This window comes from Petaurus breviceps, unplaced genomic scaffold, assembly GCF_028583685.1.
Source record: "Petaurus breviceps papuanus isolate PSGF00001 unplaced genomic scaffold, PetGlider_PUasm1.0 90721, whole genome shotgun sequence".
NCBI classification, from domain to species: domain Eukaryota; kingdom Metazoa; phylum Chordata; class Mammalia; order Diprotodontia; family Petauridae; genus Petaurus; species Petaurus breviceps.
This window is the reverse complement of record NW_027187322.1, coordinates 1,818,350-1,833,950: the sequence shown is the minus strand read 5'-3', so window position 1 is coordinate 1,833,950 and position 15,601 is coordinate 1,818,350. Positions and strand designations below refer to the sequence as shown.

Genomic DNA, 15,601 nt, shown 5'->3' with positions numbered 1-15,601 from the left:
CTCTCTCTCTCTCTCTCTCTCTCTCTCTGTCTCTCTGTCTCTCTCTCCCATTCCTTTCCCCCTGCCCTTGGCATCGGGCCCCCCTCCCCGGCTCCCGGGCTGGGGGCCTCTCCCCCCGATGCCTGTCACAAGTTAAAAAGGGTTTTAAATTGTGGCAGCAACAGCTTACCCCCTTCTCTCTGGCCGATTTTGATGACTCGTGTTTTCTGTTTCTTCTTCTCTTTTTTTCCTTTTCTTTCTTATTTTTGTTTTTGTTTTTGTTTTTTTTTCTCCTCTTTCTTTCTCTCTCCTCCCCTTTTCCAAGGTCCGGCTCACCTGACGTTAAACAGTGAAGGTATGAAGTTTTGGTTTGGTTTGGTTTGGATCTGTCCCCCTCCCCCAAGTCCACTGGATTTTGTTTTACCCTCTCCTTCCCCTTCCTTCCCCTCTCCCCCGTCCGTCTGTCTGTCTGTCCGTCTGTCCCTTTCTTTGTTTGGGGGGCTGGCCTGGGGGTGGGGGCTTGTCTCTGTCTGTGCTCCTCCTCCCTCCTCGCTGCCCGCTCCCCAGCCCTGCCCTCGCCTCATCCCACCTTGGTTTCTGACATCAGCAGATGTTCAAACTCCTGCCGCTGTCTCCAATCATCCCTTCCTCGACTTTTCTTGGTGGCATATCTTCGTTTCTCTTTTTGGGTTTTTTAGTGGTTTCTTCTCCCTGCCACTCCTTACCCTGCCCTCCCATCCTCTACCCTTTGTGACGATGATTTATTTTCCCCTCCCACCTTTTCTGTTCATTCTTTTGTTTCTCAACCTGACTGAAGAGAGAAAGGCATGAATTGGAGCAGAGGAGGGCTGGAGTCCTGGCCCCTGCCCATGGCCTGCCTTCTTTGGGCCCTGGGGGGTGCGCCAGGAGACTGAGTAGCCCACCCAGGGGGCACTCAACAGTTGGCCAAGCCCTTGCACTAAACAGTGACTTTGACCCTCCTCTAGATACCTGGGGGGAGATGGGGGGCTGGACAGGATGACCCCTAAGGTCCCTGCCAGCTCTTAGCTTTGGACTTCTCCCCAAACACCATGAGGCAGGGGGCAGGGATGGCCATCTTCATCTGATACACGGGGAAGCAGGACCCACTCCTGCCAAGGAAGTCAAGTGACTACCCCAGATCCCAGATCTCTGCTGGGTGGTGGGCCTGAGACTCATACTCAGGACTCATCTGTGGTCAATCTAGGGGAAGGAACTCAATACAGACCAGAGGCCAGTTGGCTACTTGTTCTCTTGGGTCACCTGCATTTTTGAGGGTAGAGCAGGAGCAGGGAGAAGGGAGCCCTGGCATGTGGAATCCAGCGGTGACCCCTGGCCTGCCCATCCTCCTGGCTACTCACACTGTCCCAGAAGGCCTGGGAACAAGATTCTGGTATCCAAGCTTCTCCCAGACACTCGGCTAGCTCCATGGTGCCTGTGCCCCAGATAAGTGGGCCGGAGTCCAATTCCCCACTGGCCATGACTTGGTTTCACCAGTGGTGCTGGGGGGCAAACTGCTGCCCTCAAGGCTGGGAAAGGATGCAAATGAGCCCTTAGGCAATTGTCAGCAATGGTCAGAGAGAGGTGGGAAGGGTGAGTGCTGGCTTAGTTTGCCTGGCATTGGGCTTAAATCCTGGAAGGGGCCTAGGCCCTGGAAGGTAGACCCAAAGGACCTGATGCCTGGATCCGTGGTGGAGCCTGTGGTCATAGGTAGAAGAGGAAAGAGTAAGCTAACCCTTGTGGGTGGCAGGGGCCAGGCAGGGGACTTCATGGCTCTTGCCCTCTCTCCTTCTTTCCCTGGTGCAAGGCTCCAGGTTCTGGAGGTCAGGCTGTCTTGGTCTCTGAGCCCGCCTTTTGCTCCTTTGGGACAGGGTCTTGGAAGGCCTGTCCTTGCCAGATGGTAAAGACCCTCCAGGGAGGGTCTCAGGCTCCACTAGCCCTGAGCTCATGTTGGGAGCAGGGTCCAGGCATAGACTTCTCCTTGATGTCTGCACTTTATATCGACAGTGGGCCCGATTTGTTATGATGGGGAGAGCAGTTCAAGCCCCTAGTGGGGTGAGGAGCCCTTTTTTGGGGCTGGGCAGTGCCTGTATGGGTAGCATAGTATGGCTGCCTGCCCTCAGCTGGGGTCTTTGTGTCATTTACTATCAATCAGTCAACATTTATTAAGTCCCTACTATGTGCCAGGCACTGTGCTGAGCACTGAGAATTCTAAGAGAGGCACAAGACAGTCCTTGCCCTCAAGGAGCTTCCATTGGAAGAAGGGAAATGATATGCAAAAACATATATCCGAAGCTACATACAAGATAGGAAGGAAACAGTCAACAGAGGGAAGGGAGTAGGCCTCCTTTGGGCTGGTCCCTTCCCCTCTTTGATTCCTGGCTCTGGACTGGAGGACCTCTGAAGACCAAGAAGGGAGGCCTCTGGACCCATGTGCCCCAGGGTTCAACAACATACACGTGTCTGAGTGCCAGCCATGGTCTAGCTTGGGCCACAAGAGAGAAAATGTGGGCCTTGTTCTCATTAAGCCTCCCATCTCAGCAGTGAGGCAGGCTACCCCCAGATGAAAAGAAGGGCTTGGGAGCCACCAGGTGAATGTAGTGGGAAGTCGAGTGGAGGGGCAGAAATGGCAGGGATTCTGGCTGGTGGAAGAAGGTCAGGGTAAAGAGCCAGGGTAAAGAAACTGGGGGAGCCTGATTGGGACAGAAAGCTACTGAAAGTCACGGTGCTGCCATGTGCCAGGGCCTAGACAGAGGGTGTGGGAGGTGTGTGCACTGAGCCCGCTTCCTTCCCAGAGTCTGAACCTGCCACAGAATTAGTGGCAGTGTCCATATGGGGCTCCACACAAGGATATGCCAGGGACCCTCATGGCCCAGCTCCCTCCCCCCCCAGTTCCATCCCCTTTCCAGCCCTGAGGCTATGTGGGAAGGAGGCATCTGAACCTGCCTGTTCCCAGGAGCTCTATGGGCCAGGCCCTGGAGAGGGCTTCCTGCCCTGGCCCCCCAGGAGCCACCGGTGCCTGACTCCCCATTTTGTTTCTCCAGTAGGGTCCCTACTGTTCTCTGAGGGGGGGGCCGGTCGAGGAGGAGCCAGCGACGTGCACCAGCCAACGAAAGGTCAGTGACTCCTCCATCTGGACACCAGATTCCTTTTCTAGGAACCCCAGGGGCTGCTGACCCCAGCTCTTGGTGTGACCCATCCCGTCCTTTTATCCTCTTCCCTTCAAACCCTAAAGGCATGTCCCCCTGTGCTAGAGAATCTGGGACACTGAAAATGACTCCCCCAACCAAACGGCAGCACCTACTACGCTCCTGGCCCCCGGTGACTTCCAGTGGAGGTGGGAAGCTGGACCTGCTTTTGATCAGTGATAGGTTGGAGACTCACCCCTCATCTCACAGTTCTGAGATGCCCAGGGTGATGCACAGGACACAGGGAGGAGATGGGGACTATAAGGAAGCCAAAGACTCTGCTCTCTTGGAGCTTGGGCTGGGAGTGGGGAAAAGGGCAGTGTAGCGTGGTGGGTAGAGCACAGGACCGAGAGAAGACAAGACCTGGGTTCAGATTCCACCTTGGACATTTCCTGGCTTTGTGACCCTGAGCAAATGAGAAGGTTTCTCTGCCTTAGCCCTCCTCCTCTTTATAATGGCCCCTTTCCAGTCAGAATCTGTGATCTGTAGCACAGAAAATAGTAATATGTGATGCTGTGATGTTTTCCATCCCATGTATGATATTATATAATGAACATACCCAAAGGTGCCAGTATTTTTAGGGCTGACGGCTGAGGGGGGCAGATTATTGCTACTCAGAGAGGGTAGAGTTCAGCTGTCCTGGAGGAAGTTGTGTTTGGGCTAAACTTTCAAGGATGAATAGGTATCTAACAGGGAAAGAAGAAGGGAGGGCATTCCAGGCCTAGGGAACAGAGTGAGCAAAAACCCTGAAGTGGCAGTGTGAAGGCTGAGTTGAGGGATACAGGGCTATTCACTTAGGCTGGGCTGTCCAGGTGGTGACTAGGGAAGGGGGCAGCAGATTAAACAGCACAAGAAATACAAGGAATCTGTCACAAGCTGAGGACCAGCCTTGGAGTTAGAAAGATCTGGGTTCAGGTCCTGCCTTGGCCACCTGCACTAACCCTGGCAAATCATTTATCCTCTGAGTGCTCCCAGACACACTTCTGCAAGGTGGAGGGAGCTTCCCACCTGGATGAAGCCTTGACCCTTTGGGCAGACGTTATCTCACTGGGGACGCACCATTCCTCCTGGGTGAGTGGGGCAGGCACACAGCCAGGGTCTGGGAGCTGGGAGCCCTGTGCTCAGGGCTCAGTTCTGCCGGCTAGCAGCTATGTGGCCTTGACTGAGCTCCTTCCCAATTGCATTTGAGCCCCAGCCTCCTTAACTGCAAGGGAACCAGGGCACTTAGTATGAGGTCAGCCTGAAAGTTCTTAGTGTGTCTTCCCTTGGAGGAATGAGAAGCTCAGAGAGGTTAACCAGTGATAACCTGGACACCCAGCATGACAGAACAGAGATCTGAGGCCAGGCTCAAAGGGTGACAGCTTTAAAAACAGATGGAACTTCAAAGTGGAGAGTGCCTTGCCTGTTGAGGGGGAGCCCCCTGAGGGCAGGGGTTGCCTTTGGCCTTTCTCTTTATTTCCAGAACTTAGACCTGGTACATAGATTAGGCACTTAATGCTTATTGACTGGCTCTGGAGGCATGGGCCCTGGGTTCAAATGCTGCCTCTGATGCTTGCTATCAGGATGACTGTGAACAGATCAGACTGTTTGGCCCCTGAGGTCCCTTCCATTCTCCAGCTGTGACCCTGTGACCTGGGTGTAAAAGGTTATTCCAGCCAGTCATCATGTATTAAGCACCCACTGTGTTTGAGGTGTTGGGCATACAAGGACAGAATGAAAACTATTCCATCAGTCAGCCGATATTTATTGATTATGTTGCCAGGGATAAGGAAACAGAGGTCCAGGGATATTTAGAAACCTCCCTAAGCCTCCCCCTTGGTCCTCTGCCTCGAAATCTGGGGCTCAGTCCAGGGAATCTCTCCTGCACACCCAGGTGTGATCTCCGGGGGAACTTCTTTGGGGTGGGGAGGCATTCCGGGTTCCTTGGTGAGTGATCTGAAGGACTACAATTCCCATCATCCTCTGGAGCAGTGGCTGTCCAGAGTCCCCTTGGTTTCCTGGTCCAGGCTCAGTTTTGGGGGACAGTAAGTCCCCTCTTTCTGTGCCTCACTCAGAGAGGTTGATGGGAGCTGGAGTCTCAGCCCTCTTCCCTTAGACTGCCCTAAGACCTAAAGGCTGGCTACAAAAGTGGGGGAGGGGTGGCACCTCGGCCACCTCAAGCTTTCTGGCCAGCCGTCAGGCCTCAGGCACCTTGTGCTGTCACATCGATGCGATGCCCTCCCTTCTCCTCTCTCCCTCGGTCACTGAATGAGGCCACCCCTCCCCCTCTGCCCATCACATTCACGTCCTGTTTGTCTCCAGTCTTCATCCTTCCCCTCGTAGTTCGGTGCTTCCTTTTCCTGGGTTCCTCTTTTGGGTTCCGACTGTTAGCCCTGACCCCCAAGACCCGACTCAGAGTCTTGGTCTTGGTCTTTGCTTGTCTATGTGCTTCTAAATGACTCTGGGGTCAGCCTGGTGTAGTAGATTTACATTCAGAGGAGCTGGGCTCGAGTCCCTTCCCTTCTCTTGGGCTCAGTTTCCCTGTGAAATGGGGACATTGGCCTAGGTGGTCCCTAAGGCCCCTGCCAGTTCAGAATGCCGTGGTTCTTTTTCTTATGTGCGCTCAGTCTGGGTCTCTGGTGACAAAGGAGAAGGGGATGGCGGCCAGATTTGGACCCTGGTATGGCCAGCTGTGTTTCAGCTTGGGGATCCCTGAGCCAGAAAGCAGGCTTCCTTGTCCAGGTGATCAGAATCATCGGTACTGATTTCTCGGCTCGGTGCCTCCTCTGTCTGACCTCACATGCTCTCCTTCGTCTGTCAGCCTTTTCTTCCTGTCCCATTTTCTCTTTCCTTCCTGGGCCCCCCTTTTGCTTCCCTTCCTAACTTGCTCCCTCTGCAGGCAGGGGCTTGGCCTCTGGAAAGCCTCACACCCCTCAGCCCTCGGTTCCTTCCATTTTCCAGGGGCTAGGGGCAGGCGCCTTGGTTGCTATGGAAACAGCGAGGCCCTGAGGGATACCCAGACCTTTCCCTGGAGGCCCCTGTCCCCCTTTCCCATCCAATCCTCTTTCCCCCTTTCCTGTTCTCTCTCAGTCTGCCCCCCTTTCCCTTTCTGCCCTCCTTTCTCTTCCTTCCTCTCACATTTGCTGTCTTCCATTCTGCATTTCTCTATCTCTTCTCTCCATGGTTCCCCTCCCTTCTTTTCTTCCCAACTATCCCTCTTTCTCCTTCTGTGTCCCCTTTTCTTTTCATGATCTGCCTCCCTCCCTGGGCCTGTCTCCTTTCCTCTTTGTCCTGGATCTCCCCCATAGCCCTGAGGTTTTGACAGTGAGGATGGGCAGGGACCTCTTAGGAAAACCAGAGCCCCACCTGCCTCACCCCCTGGAGCCTCCAGGAACTAGGCTCTGTTAGCTGCAGTGGGTCTCTGTGCCAGCCCCTGGGGTAGCAGCTGGTGCTTTGGCATCCGGGAGATAGGGAGGACAGAGGCCATGGGCAGCTTGCCCAGCCAGGGAGGGGGGAGGGAATGGAGAAAGAACTAGCGTTGGGTGGGTGGGTGGGGGAGGAAAAATCACAGGAACATAGATTCCTCCATCTAGTGTGCAGAGGCCATCTTATTTTACAGGGGAGGAAACTGAGGCCTGCCACAGACTCACATTTATGACTAGAGATGTTCTCTTGGTGGCCACTTGTACCTGGGCAAGGTAGCCTCAATGCAGTATGATTGCTGAAATGAACATTCATAGCATACACCCACAGACCGCTGCACCTGCCCAGCGCTCTCTGCAGTTGCCTCTGCAGGACCATAGGGATGGAGCTAGATACCCCCACAAAGTAATGTGTAACATGTGCTGTGCCCATGGCACGTCCCCAGCAGGTGACATAGGTGCCACCCTCCTTCTCTGAACCTCATGCCCAGAGTGCCTTCCCTTCCAGCCCCACTGTTAGAACCCCCTCACTTCCTCTGAAGCCTGTCTCCAATGCCACCTCCTAAAAAAGCCTTCTCTGATTCCCCCAGATTCCAGCACTCCCCTCCCCCACCTTCTCTCGACTTTATACTAATTCGGCCAGGTGGTGCAGTGGGTAGAATCCACTTAGGACTTCAAGTCAGGAAGCCCTGATTTTGAATCCTATCGCAGGCACTCCCTGGTCGTGTGACTCAGGACAGCTTCTTCATCAGTAATATGGGGATAATAACAGCCCCTGCCTCCCAGGGAGGTCATGAGGATCGGATGAGTTAACACATCTAAAATACTTTGCTGTTGCTCAGTCCTTGACTCTTTTTGGTGTTTTCCTGGAAAAGACACTGGCGTAGTTTGCCATTTCCTTCTTCAGCTCATTTTACAAATGGGGACACTGAGGCGAACAGGGTAAAGTGACTTGCCCAGGGTCACTCAGCTGGGAAGTGTCTGAGGCCAGATTTGAATTGAGGAAGATGAATCTCCCAGACTCCAAGCCCAGCAAGCTAACCACTGCACCACCCAGCTGTCTCTATAAATTCGAGCTGTTATTGTTATTACTTATATGAGTACATGTGTATGTTTCCCTGATAGACTGTAAGCTTCTCAAGGGGCAGGGATTGATTTTGTTTTTCTGTCTTTGTACTGGCAGCACCTGGCACAGTGTGCTAGGCACATAGACGGGGCTTAATAAATTCTTACTGACTGAGTGGTGTAGTAACTCAAGCTTTTGCAAAGTGTCACTTTCCCTCTTTATCTCATTTGAGCCTCTCCACAACCCCCTAAGGGAGGTGATTGGTCCAAGAGGGATGGCCTCATTTACAGCTGAGCCCACCGAGGCACAGAGAGCTTAAACTCGTTGTCCAGGGCCACCCAGCGCAGGACAGCCTCCTGCCCCGGGTCCCATAGCTAGCACATGGCAGAAGCGGGACAGGACCCCAGCCTGGTCTCCCCGACTCCCACTTGGACCATAAGGCTTATCCGATCCACACCAAGCTTGCTAGCACAGGTCCCGCCCACACGGCCCTTTCCCTGAGGTGGGAGGGAGTGTCGGGCCATCCAGCCGTCCAGCCCATTCACACTCCTCCTGGCGCCTCCTCTGTGTACATTCATTCACACCTGCTTGCAGTCCTCTCGCTCATATGCTCTGATTGCCTCCTTTTCCTGTGGTGCCCAGCTCCCCCCTCTTTGCCCCCCAAGCCCCTGGATCTGTGTTGGTCCGCTGAGGACAGGGTGGTGTAGGGAGGAGGGGGGTGGGGCCCTTGAGACACTGCTCTGGTGAATCAGGACGCCCCAAAGCCCAGCCTCTTGGGAACTGGCCCCAGGCTGACAGAAGAGATTTCAGCCTTGCTTTGTCCTTCACCCTCGTGTCTGTCTCTTGGCTCTTGGCACCTTCCTTGAAGCCTCAGTTTCCTTCTCTTTTAAATGAGGGAATTGAACGAAGGTTCCTCCCAACTCTGACATCCCATGTTGTATGTTCTGTACTCCCTCCCAGGTCCAATATTCACTCCTCTATGTTCTAAGGACTCTTCTAGCTTTGACGTTTGATGATTGTGTGGTGCCCCAATGCAGAGTGCCAGTGGGCATGGGGCAGGGTTAGTATCAGCAAAGATGGGCTCAGGGTTTTCCTGGAGCACTCTGCAGGTGGGTGGGGGAGCCCACTCTTTATAACCCAGCTGAGTGCCCTTTGGGGTAAGGAGACACAGAACCGGACCAGTGCATTAGAAAAGACTCAGGCAGAGGTGTTGACCCCTTGGAGAGCGGGAAGGAGCCCCCAGTGTGTGTGGGCAGGGCCCAAGGTTGGGGGCTACTCTTCTCTCCTGGGTAGCATGGCCATACCTCTCTCCCATGGCCTCATCTCTTCCTTGTCTCAATGGCCTGAACTTAGCAACATCTGGAGGAACAAGCAGGAAGGGCGGGCAGCTCACTGCCCAGCCCAGACAGGGGAGCCAATGGGCAACCCTGGGCTTTGGGAGTAGGCAGGAAGCTTGGAGGGGTAGGTGTCGGGTGGCATGGATGCCTGGGTCCCGGGAGGAAATCCTGAGGAGAGCTCCAGAGTGGATAAATGTAAGGCAATATAGAGAAAAACTTTGTAAGAATTAGAGCTCTATAATAGTGGGATGGCCTAGTAGTGAGCGCCACATCCTTACAAAGGTCTCTCTCTCCATCACTAGAGGACTCCTAGTGGACAATGGACTCCTGGTCAGGGCCGTGCAGAAGGGCTTCTTGAGCAGATGCCCATTGTCCCAGCTGACCTTCAAGCTGGAGGGTGGGCTGAGGGGAACTTGGCCCCTCCAGCTGACCTGTGGCCCCTCTCTCTGTAGGGAAGGAGGAGTTTGTGGCAACCTTCAAAGGCAATGAGTTCTTCTGCTATGACCTGTCCCACAACCCGATCCAGAGCAGCACGGACGAGATCACACTGGCCTTCCGGACCCTGCAAAGAAACGGCCTCATGCTGCACACCGGCAAGTCAGCCGACTACGTCAACCTGTCCCTCAAGTCCGGAGCAGTCTGGCTCGTCATCAACCTTGGATCTGGCGCCTTCGAAGCCCTGGTGGAGCCTGTCAACGGCAAGTTCAACGACAATGCCTGGCATGATGTCCGGGTCACCCGAAACCTGCGCCAGGTAGGGGGCGCGGGGGAGGGGAGCCGGCAGGGAGCTGGGCGAGGGCAGGGGGAGGGCAACAGGGCCCAGTGCTGAGGAAGGGTGAATGTGAAGGAGTCTGCAGTTTTGGCTGTGCTAGGGGAGCCAGGGGAGTCTGAGATTTGGGATGGGGAATTGGGCCTGAGAAGGGAAGCCCAGAGTGGAAGGGGAGAGGGAGAGAAAGGAACAGTCAGGGAGAGGGTCTGGCTGCCTGGGGAAGGAGAGAGCCAGCTGTGGCCTGGGGCCTGGGCAGGGTGTGGAGGTGGAAGGGATGAAGTTGCCACTTGGACCAGGGAAGAGTCAGAGAGGGAAGTCCTCTCCCAAGACTCCCCTGGAAAGCACATCGCCTATCAGCTAGCCCCCTGCCCAGAAAGGTGGGGTTCAGGAGGCTGATCTGATTGACCCCAGGAACCCTGGCAATACAGAGTGATTCAGAGGCTTTGTTTTCTATGGCAGCATGGGGAGAAGATGGCCATGCTTATCTGGCCCCTTGTTGGCACTGATTCTGCTTTCCTGGGGCTGGTATCACTGACCCTTCTTGCTCCTTGTGCCCTACAAACTGTCCCCTGTCCTCTGCCCCAACGTGTCTTCTCTGACTGAGGCCTGTGATCCAAGTCTGTCTGTTCTCAGGGACATTTAGCCCCAGACTTTTTTCAGCTTTTCTCATCCACAATAATATTCCTCTGCCACCTGGTCCAACCCTGGGCAGATGTCCTGGGGGCCTATCAGTCTATCAGTCTGTTACCTTAGTGGCTGCTTCGTAGACATCTCTGCCCCTCTACTCTCTCTCTTCCTCAGCATCGTCCCCTTCGCCCACTGTACCGGCTGTTTCTTGTGGGTTGGCATCATCTTGGCAGCTGCCAGGTGGGACCTTGCTTTGCCTCTTCCCAACTGACTCTGGAACTCTGTTCCTGGGTCCCAAGTCTGCCTGACCCTCTTCCCCACTGACTTAGAACCCTCAGTTAATGGGCTAACAGGGGTGGGGAGGGGGCTGCTCACTCGGCACCTTTTGCATTGGCTACCAGCTAGAGGAGATGAACGGAAGTGCTCTTTCCTGGGACTGTTGGATTTAGGCTGTGCCAGCCCCCACCGCTGCAATCCTCTCTGCTCTCTGGGGTGGGGAGCCATGCCTGGGGGCTGTCATGTACCCATCCCCAGGACAACCACCTTCCCCAGCCAGATTAGCAGGCAGGGTCCAGCACCGTCAGCTCTCTTGTTCTTTGGATGACCCTTTCACTATTTGTAAATGGGGCTCCCTCTTAGTCGTATCTGTCTTACTTGGAAGCCCCCTTTTGGGTCTTGTTCTTCTCAGGCTACTGCTTCTTGGCTTTTCCCTGAGCCTTGATACCCCCATGAAGCTTCTCTGCCACCTGGTGCTTTGGCTTTCCCCCAGGAAGAACTTGATCCCTCTGTCACTTAACAGTTACTGAGTTTCAATGACTAAACAACTCAATCAGGTTTGGAGATGAAAGGAACATTAGAGGCAAACCAGAACTGGGGATTTAGGATTGGAACGGACCTTGGGGGCTCCCGAGGCCCTAGAAGGGACCTTGGGGGCTCCCCAGACCCTAGAAGGGACCTTAGAAGCTCCCCAGACCGTAGAAGGGACCTTAGAAGCTCCCCAGACCCTAGAAAGGACCTTGGGTGCTCCTGAGGCCCTAGAAGGGACCTTGGGGGCCATCCAGTCCAACCATCTCATTTTACAGACCAGGAAACAGAGGCAGAGAGGTGATGGTAAAAGTAAGAGGCAGAGCTGGGATTCGCACCTGTGTCCTACAAATCCATTACTCCTGGCCCACCTTTGACAGTGAGGCTCAGAGAGTGACATGTGTTAAGCCAAAATGAACCCAGATCCCTTGACATCATGGCCAATGCTCTTCCTCCATATTTCTGCTGTTTCTGTAAAATTGAGGACTGGAAGGGCCTTCTTGGAGAGAGGAGCTAGTCTAAACCTAGGTGATTCCCCAGGATTGGGGAAAGGGAAAAACCCAGGGTGGGGGGAAGAGGAGTTGAGGAGTCCCAGAATAGAATCAGAATCGGGAGGGGTGAAGCTTCGGCCGGCTCAGGGGTCATGGGACCAGGCGAGAAGAGAGTGACGCAGAGTGATGAATGGCACCAGCAGCTGGCCTGCTTGAGGGAGTGGCTGGGGGCCAAGGACACTTTGTCAAGTGAATTCCAAGTGTTTTTCCCCCAAGTGCTTGCCACGGCCAATGGGGTGAGAGCTGGCCCTGGCCTCCTCAGCAGCAGCAACCACAACCCAGAGACATTCTCTCCTTCTCCTGGGAGGTGGCCGGGAGCCATGGTGAGGCCAGAAGGCTGGACAGCAGGAGGGCAGAGAGGGGGAAACCATGACCTTGGAAGAATTGTCCGGACAGGATGGTCAGGCCCGGAATCATAGCGAGGCTGTGAGAAAATAGCCCTGAGTTTGGGGGGCCGCCCCCTCCCTCCCCTGTGGCCTGGGATGGCCATTTATCCGGGAGCCAGCCATCATCAGGGTGGATTCGTGGAGGCCTATTTTTATTCTGGGACCTGCTTCCTTCCACTGCCCAGTGGGCTCCTGCCATGGCCCAGCTCAGCAAGTGTGTGTTCCTTTTGACGCCAGCCAGAAAGCTTGCTTTAACGTTCGCCAGAGAGCTAATTTTAACATTAGCCAGAGAGCTCATTTCAATGCCTAGCCAGAGCCAAATGAGGAAGGCAATTCAGCTACCAAAATACGTCCCCCCCCCCATCCCATTCATTAGTATCCCGTGATAGCCCCTAGGGGCATGATGGGAGGGGAGGGCAGAGACGACCCCAGAGGAAGGGGCCCTCCTTTCATCGGGATCCAGCCCCCAGCCCTGAGGCCGCCATGATGAAGGCCATGCCAAGGCTCCATCAGTCCAATTCAACACATGTTTATTAAAAGCCTGCTCTCTTAAGGCCATGTGCAAGGCCAGCTTGGAGATCTGGAGTTCAGATAGGACCTAAGCCCTGCCCTGGGGGAGCTGATGATCTAATGGGGAGATAAGAGCTGGAGACAATTAAGTGTGATTTAGAGTGGGTGCTGAGAGGGAGGGAGAGGAGCTGGGCCTGAGTGGAGAACCAAGCTGGCTTCCTTCAAGGCTTCCTTCTGCCACCTCTCTGCAACCTTCCTCTGGGCCACCTTCCATTGCACTCTGTCCAGCTCTTTGCATTAGAGTGTGAGCTCCTTGAGGGCAGGGACCATGTATTTGCCCTCCTAACCTAGCAGAGTGTCTGGTCCATAGCAAGTGCATAATAAATGCTTGTTAATGGACTAATATGTTGCAGAGAAGGGACATTGGTTAGAGTGAATCCAGGAAGACCTGAGTTCAAATCCTTTTTGAGACATAACCTCTCATCTGAGACTGCTAGGTCTGGAGTCAGACCCAAGTTCAGATCAGGCCTCTGACATTCACTAACTGTGTTACCTTTTCCTCATCTGTAAAATGGGGATAATAACAGCACCTACCTTACGGAGCTGTTGTGGGAATTAAATGGGATAATATTTGTAAAATCCTTTGTAACTTAATGTGCTATATAAATGCCGTTGTTCAGTCACAAACAACTAACTCTCTGTGACCTCATTTGGGGTTTTCTCGACAGAGATATTGGAGCACTTTGCCATTTCCTTCTCCAGGTCATTTTACAGACGAGGAAACTGAGGCAAGCAGGGCTAAGTGACTTGTCAGGGTCTCACAGCTAGTGAATGTCTGAGGCCAGGCCCAGTGCTCTCCCCCATAATGCCAGCTAGTATTTTTAAAGGTGCCTTGGGAGAGGGAGCTCACACCTGGGAGCTCCTTATACCAAAGAAGTCACAAAGTCAGTCTCTAAGCCTGTTCCCTAATCGTTCTCATCCCTCCTCTCCTACAAGACTGAGGAAGAGACAACTCTGTAAACCTTAAGAACAATAGAGGAACTAAAATTGTTCTTACTTGGACTCTGAAGTGGCTTTTTGGAGAATCCTCTCCTCATTCAGTCACCACATCTTTTTGAAGTTCATCTGTGTTGGGCACAGGGCAAGGGCGAGACAAGTTTTGATAAGATCAGGCCCATTTCCTGCCCTCATGGAGCTTCCAATCTAGGATAGACGTAGGAGCTAGCACATGTCCCATCAGGTCCCCAGGATGGGGGCTGCTTTGGGAGTTAGTCCCAAGGCCAGACAACTTGAAATGGGGAGGGTGGTACCTTCAGAAAGCTGCTTCCATTTCCAACTTTAATTTCTCCAGGGGAAAGTCTAGTGGGCAAAGTAGCTCACATCTTTATGGTGCTCTAAGATCACGAGAATGTCTTCTCTCTGGGCCTCAGTTTCTCCTCTGTGCAAAGGGGATTTGAGCCAGAAAATGTCTAAGATCTCTTTGGGCTTCAGGTCTATGATCCTAACATCTTTGTGTCCTGTATTTGAGCCTTGATTAATCTCCTTCCATTGAACAGAGCTAGTGACTGCCAAGTTATACCAACATGCATCTGTAATCAAGCAGTCAGTCAGTCTGCAATCATTTAGGAAGCCTCCTTGGAGGCCAAGTGTGGGTGCTCTAGAGGCTGCTGGGTGGAGACAGCTCAAAGGAGCAGGGGCTCACCTCCTGGTCAGGCTTTGGTTGGTCCAGTCTGGTAAACCCTGGCCAATGGAAAATCCCTGGAGAATGACCTGCCCGGGGCGGGGGGGGGGGGGCTCGATTCTTGCCCACCTAGACTGTAAGGTGAGGTCCAGCCCAGCTTTGGGGGGGCCCTTGGTGTCTCTGACATTCATAAAGAGACATCAGAGGCTGCTAGGTGACCTAGTGGATAGACTGCTGGACTTGGAGTCAAGAGGACCTCAGTTCAAATTTGACCTCAGAAATGTATTAATGGTATGACCCTGGGCAAGTCACTTAACTTCTGTCTGCCTCAATTTTCTCAGCTATAAAACAGGAATAATAATGATAATGAGACTAAGAACATCTCCCCATCAGAATCATTTTTAGGATCCTGAGACATTTGCCAAGTGCTTCACAAACATTAAAATGACATATAAATGCCCTGATGATGGTGTCCACACCCCAGAGCACTTGTTATTTCCTTTCTATCCCTGCATCTGCCACCTCTCAGAGGTGACTGGTGTCACTGTGCCATGGGATCACAGACTCTCAGATTAGGGAGAGACCCCACAGGGGTCTGAGACTTAGAGGGGAAAGAAGCTTTGAGGTCATCTAGACCAACCAGCTCATTCGATGGTTGAGGAAACTGAGGCTTGAGAGAAGGGAAGGGGCTCCCCCCGCATGGATCCTAAGGGGGAAAAGCTAGAATTTTCACCCCCATCTTCTGACTCCAAATATAGTGTTCTTTCCATTTTAGTTCCACCCAGGGAGGTACAGCAGAGACTATGCTCAATCTGTAGTCAGATGACCTGGGTTCAAATCCTGGCTTTACCATGTTCCTCTTGTGTGACCTTGAGTACTCTCTTGACCTCTCTGAATGCCTCTGTAAAATGAGGGCTTGGACCAGATAGCCTCTGAGGGCCCTTTTGGCTCCCTGTGATCCATGGTTAGGCCTGGATCCCTTAGAAAGGGTGGTTACCAGCTTCCACTGAAAACACTTTTGACCTAAATCTTGCCTTGGTCAAGTTTCAGAGGGGATTCTTCTCCTCGTACTTCAGGATTTGGTGGACAGTTCCGTGGTGGGCAGCTTTGTCTATTCCTCTAATGATTTTGCAGATGCCAATTGCCTCCCTCCTCAGTCTTCTCCTTTCTGACCTAAGACTCCTGCTCTCCTGAGTCTTGAATCTTAGCAATCAGAGTTATCTCACACTGCCCCCAATCATTATTCAGTAGCTGTTTTCTCAGTCCCATCACATCTCCCTCTGG

At 53.3% G+C, this 15,601-nt stretch overlaps 1 protein-coding gene across 3 annotated transcripts in view; it reads left to right on the top strand.

Annotated features, from left to right (window-relative positions):
- The window catches only part of NRXN2 (neurexin 2), a 162,205-nt gene that overhangs the window by 21,706 nt on the left and 124,898 nt on the right, over window positions 1–15,601 (top strand). For all 3 annotated transcript variants that reach the window (XM_069066260.1, XM_069066259.1, XM_069066258.1), the window contains exons 3-5: window positions 305–334; window positions 3,042–3,113; window positions 9,442–9,743. In XM_069066260.1, the coding sequence (XP_068922361.1) occupies window positions 305–334; window positions 3,042–3,113; window positions 9,442–9,743 (404 nt within the window). The remainder of the gene's footprint in view (window positions 1–304; window positions 335–3,041; window positions 3,114–9,441; window positions 9,744–15,601) is intronic.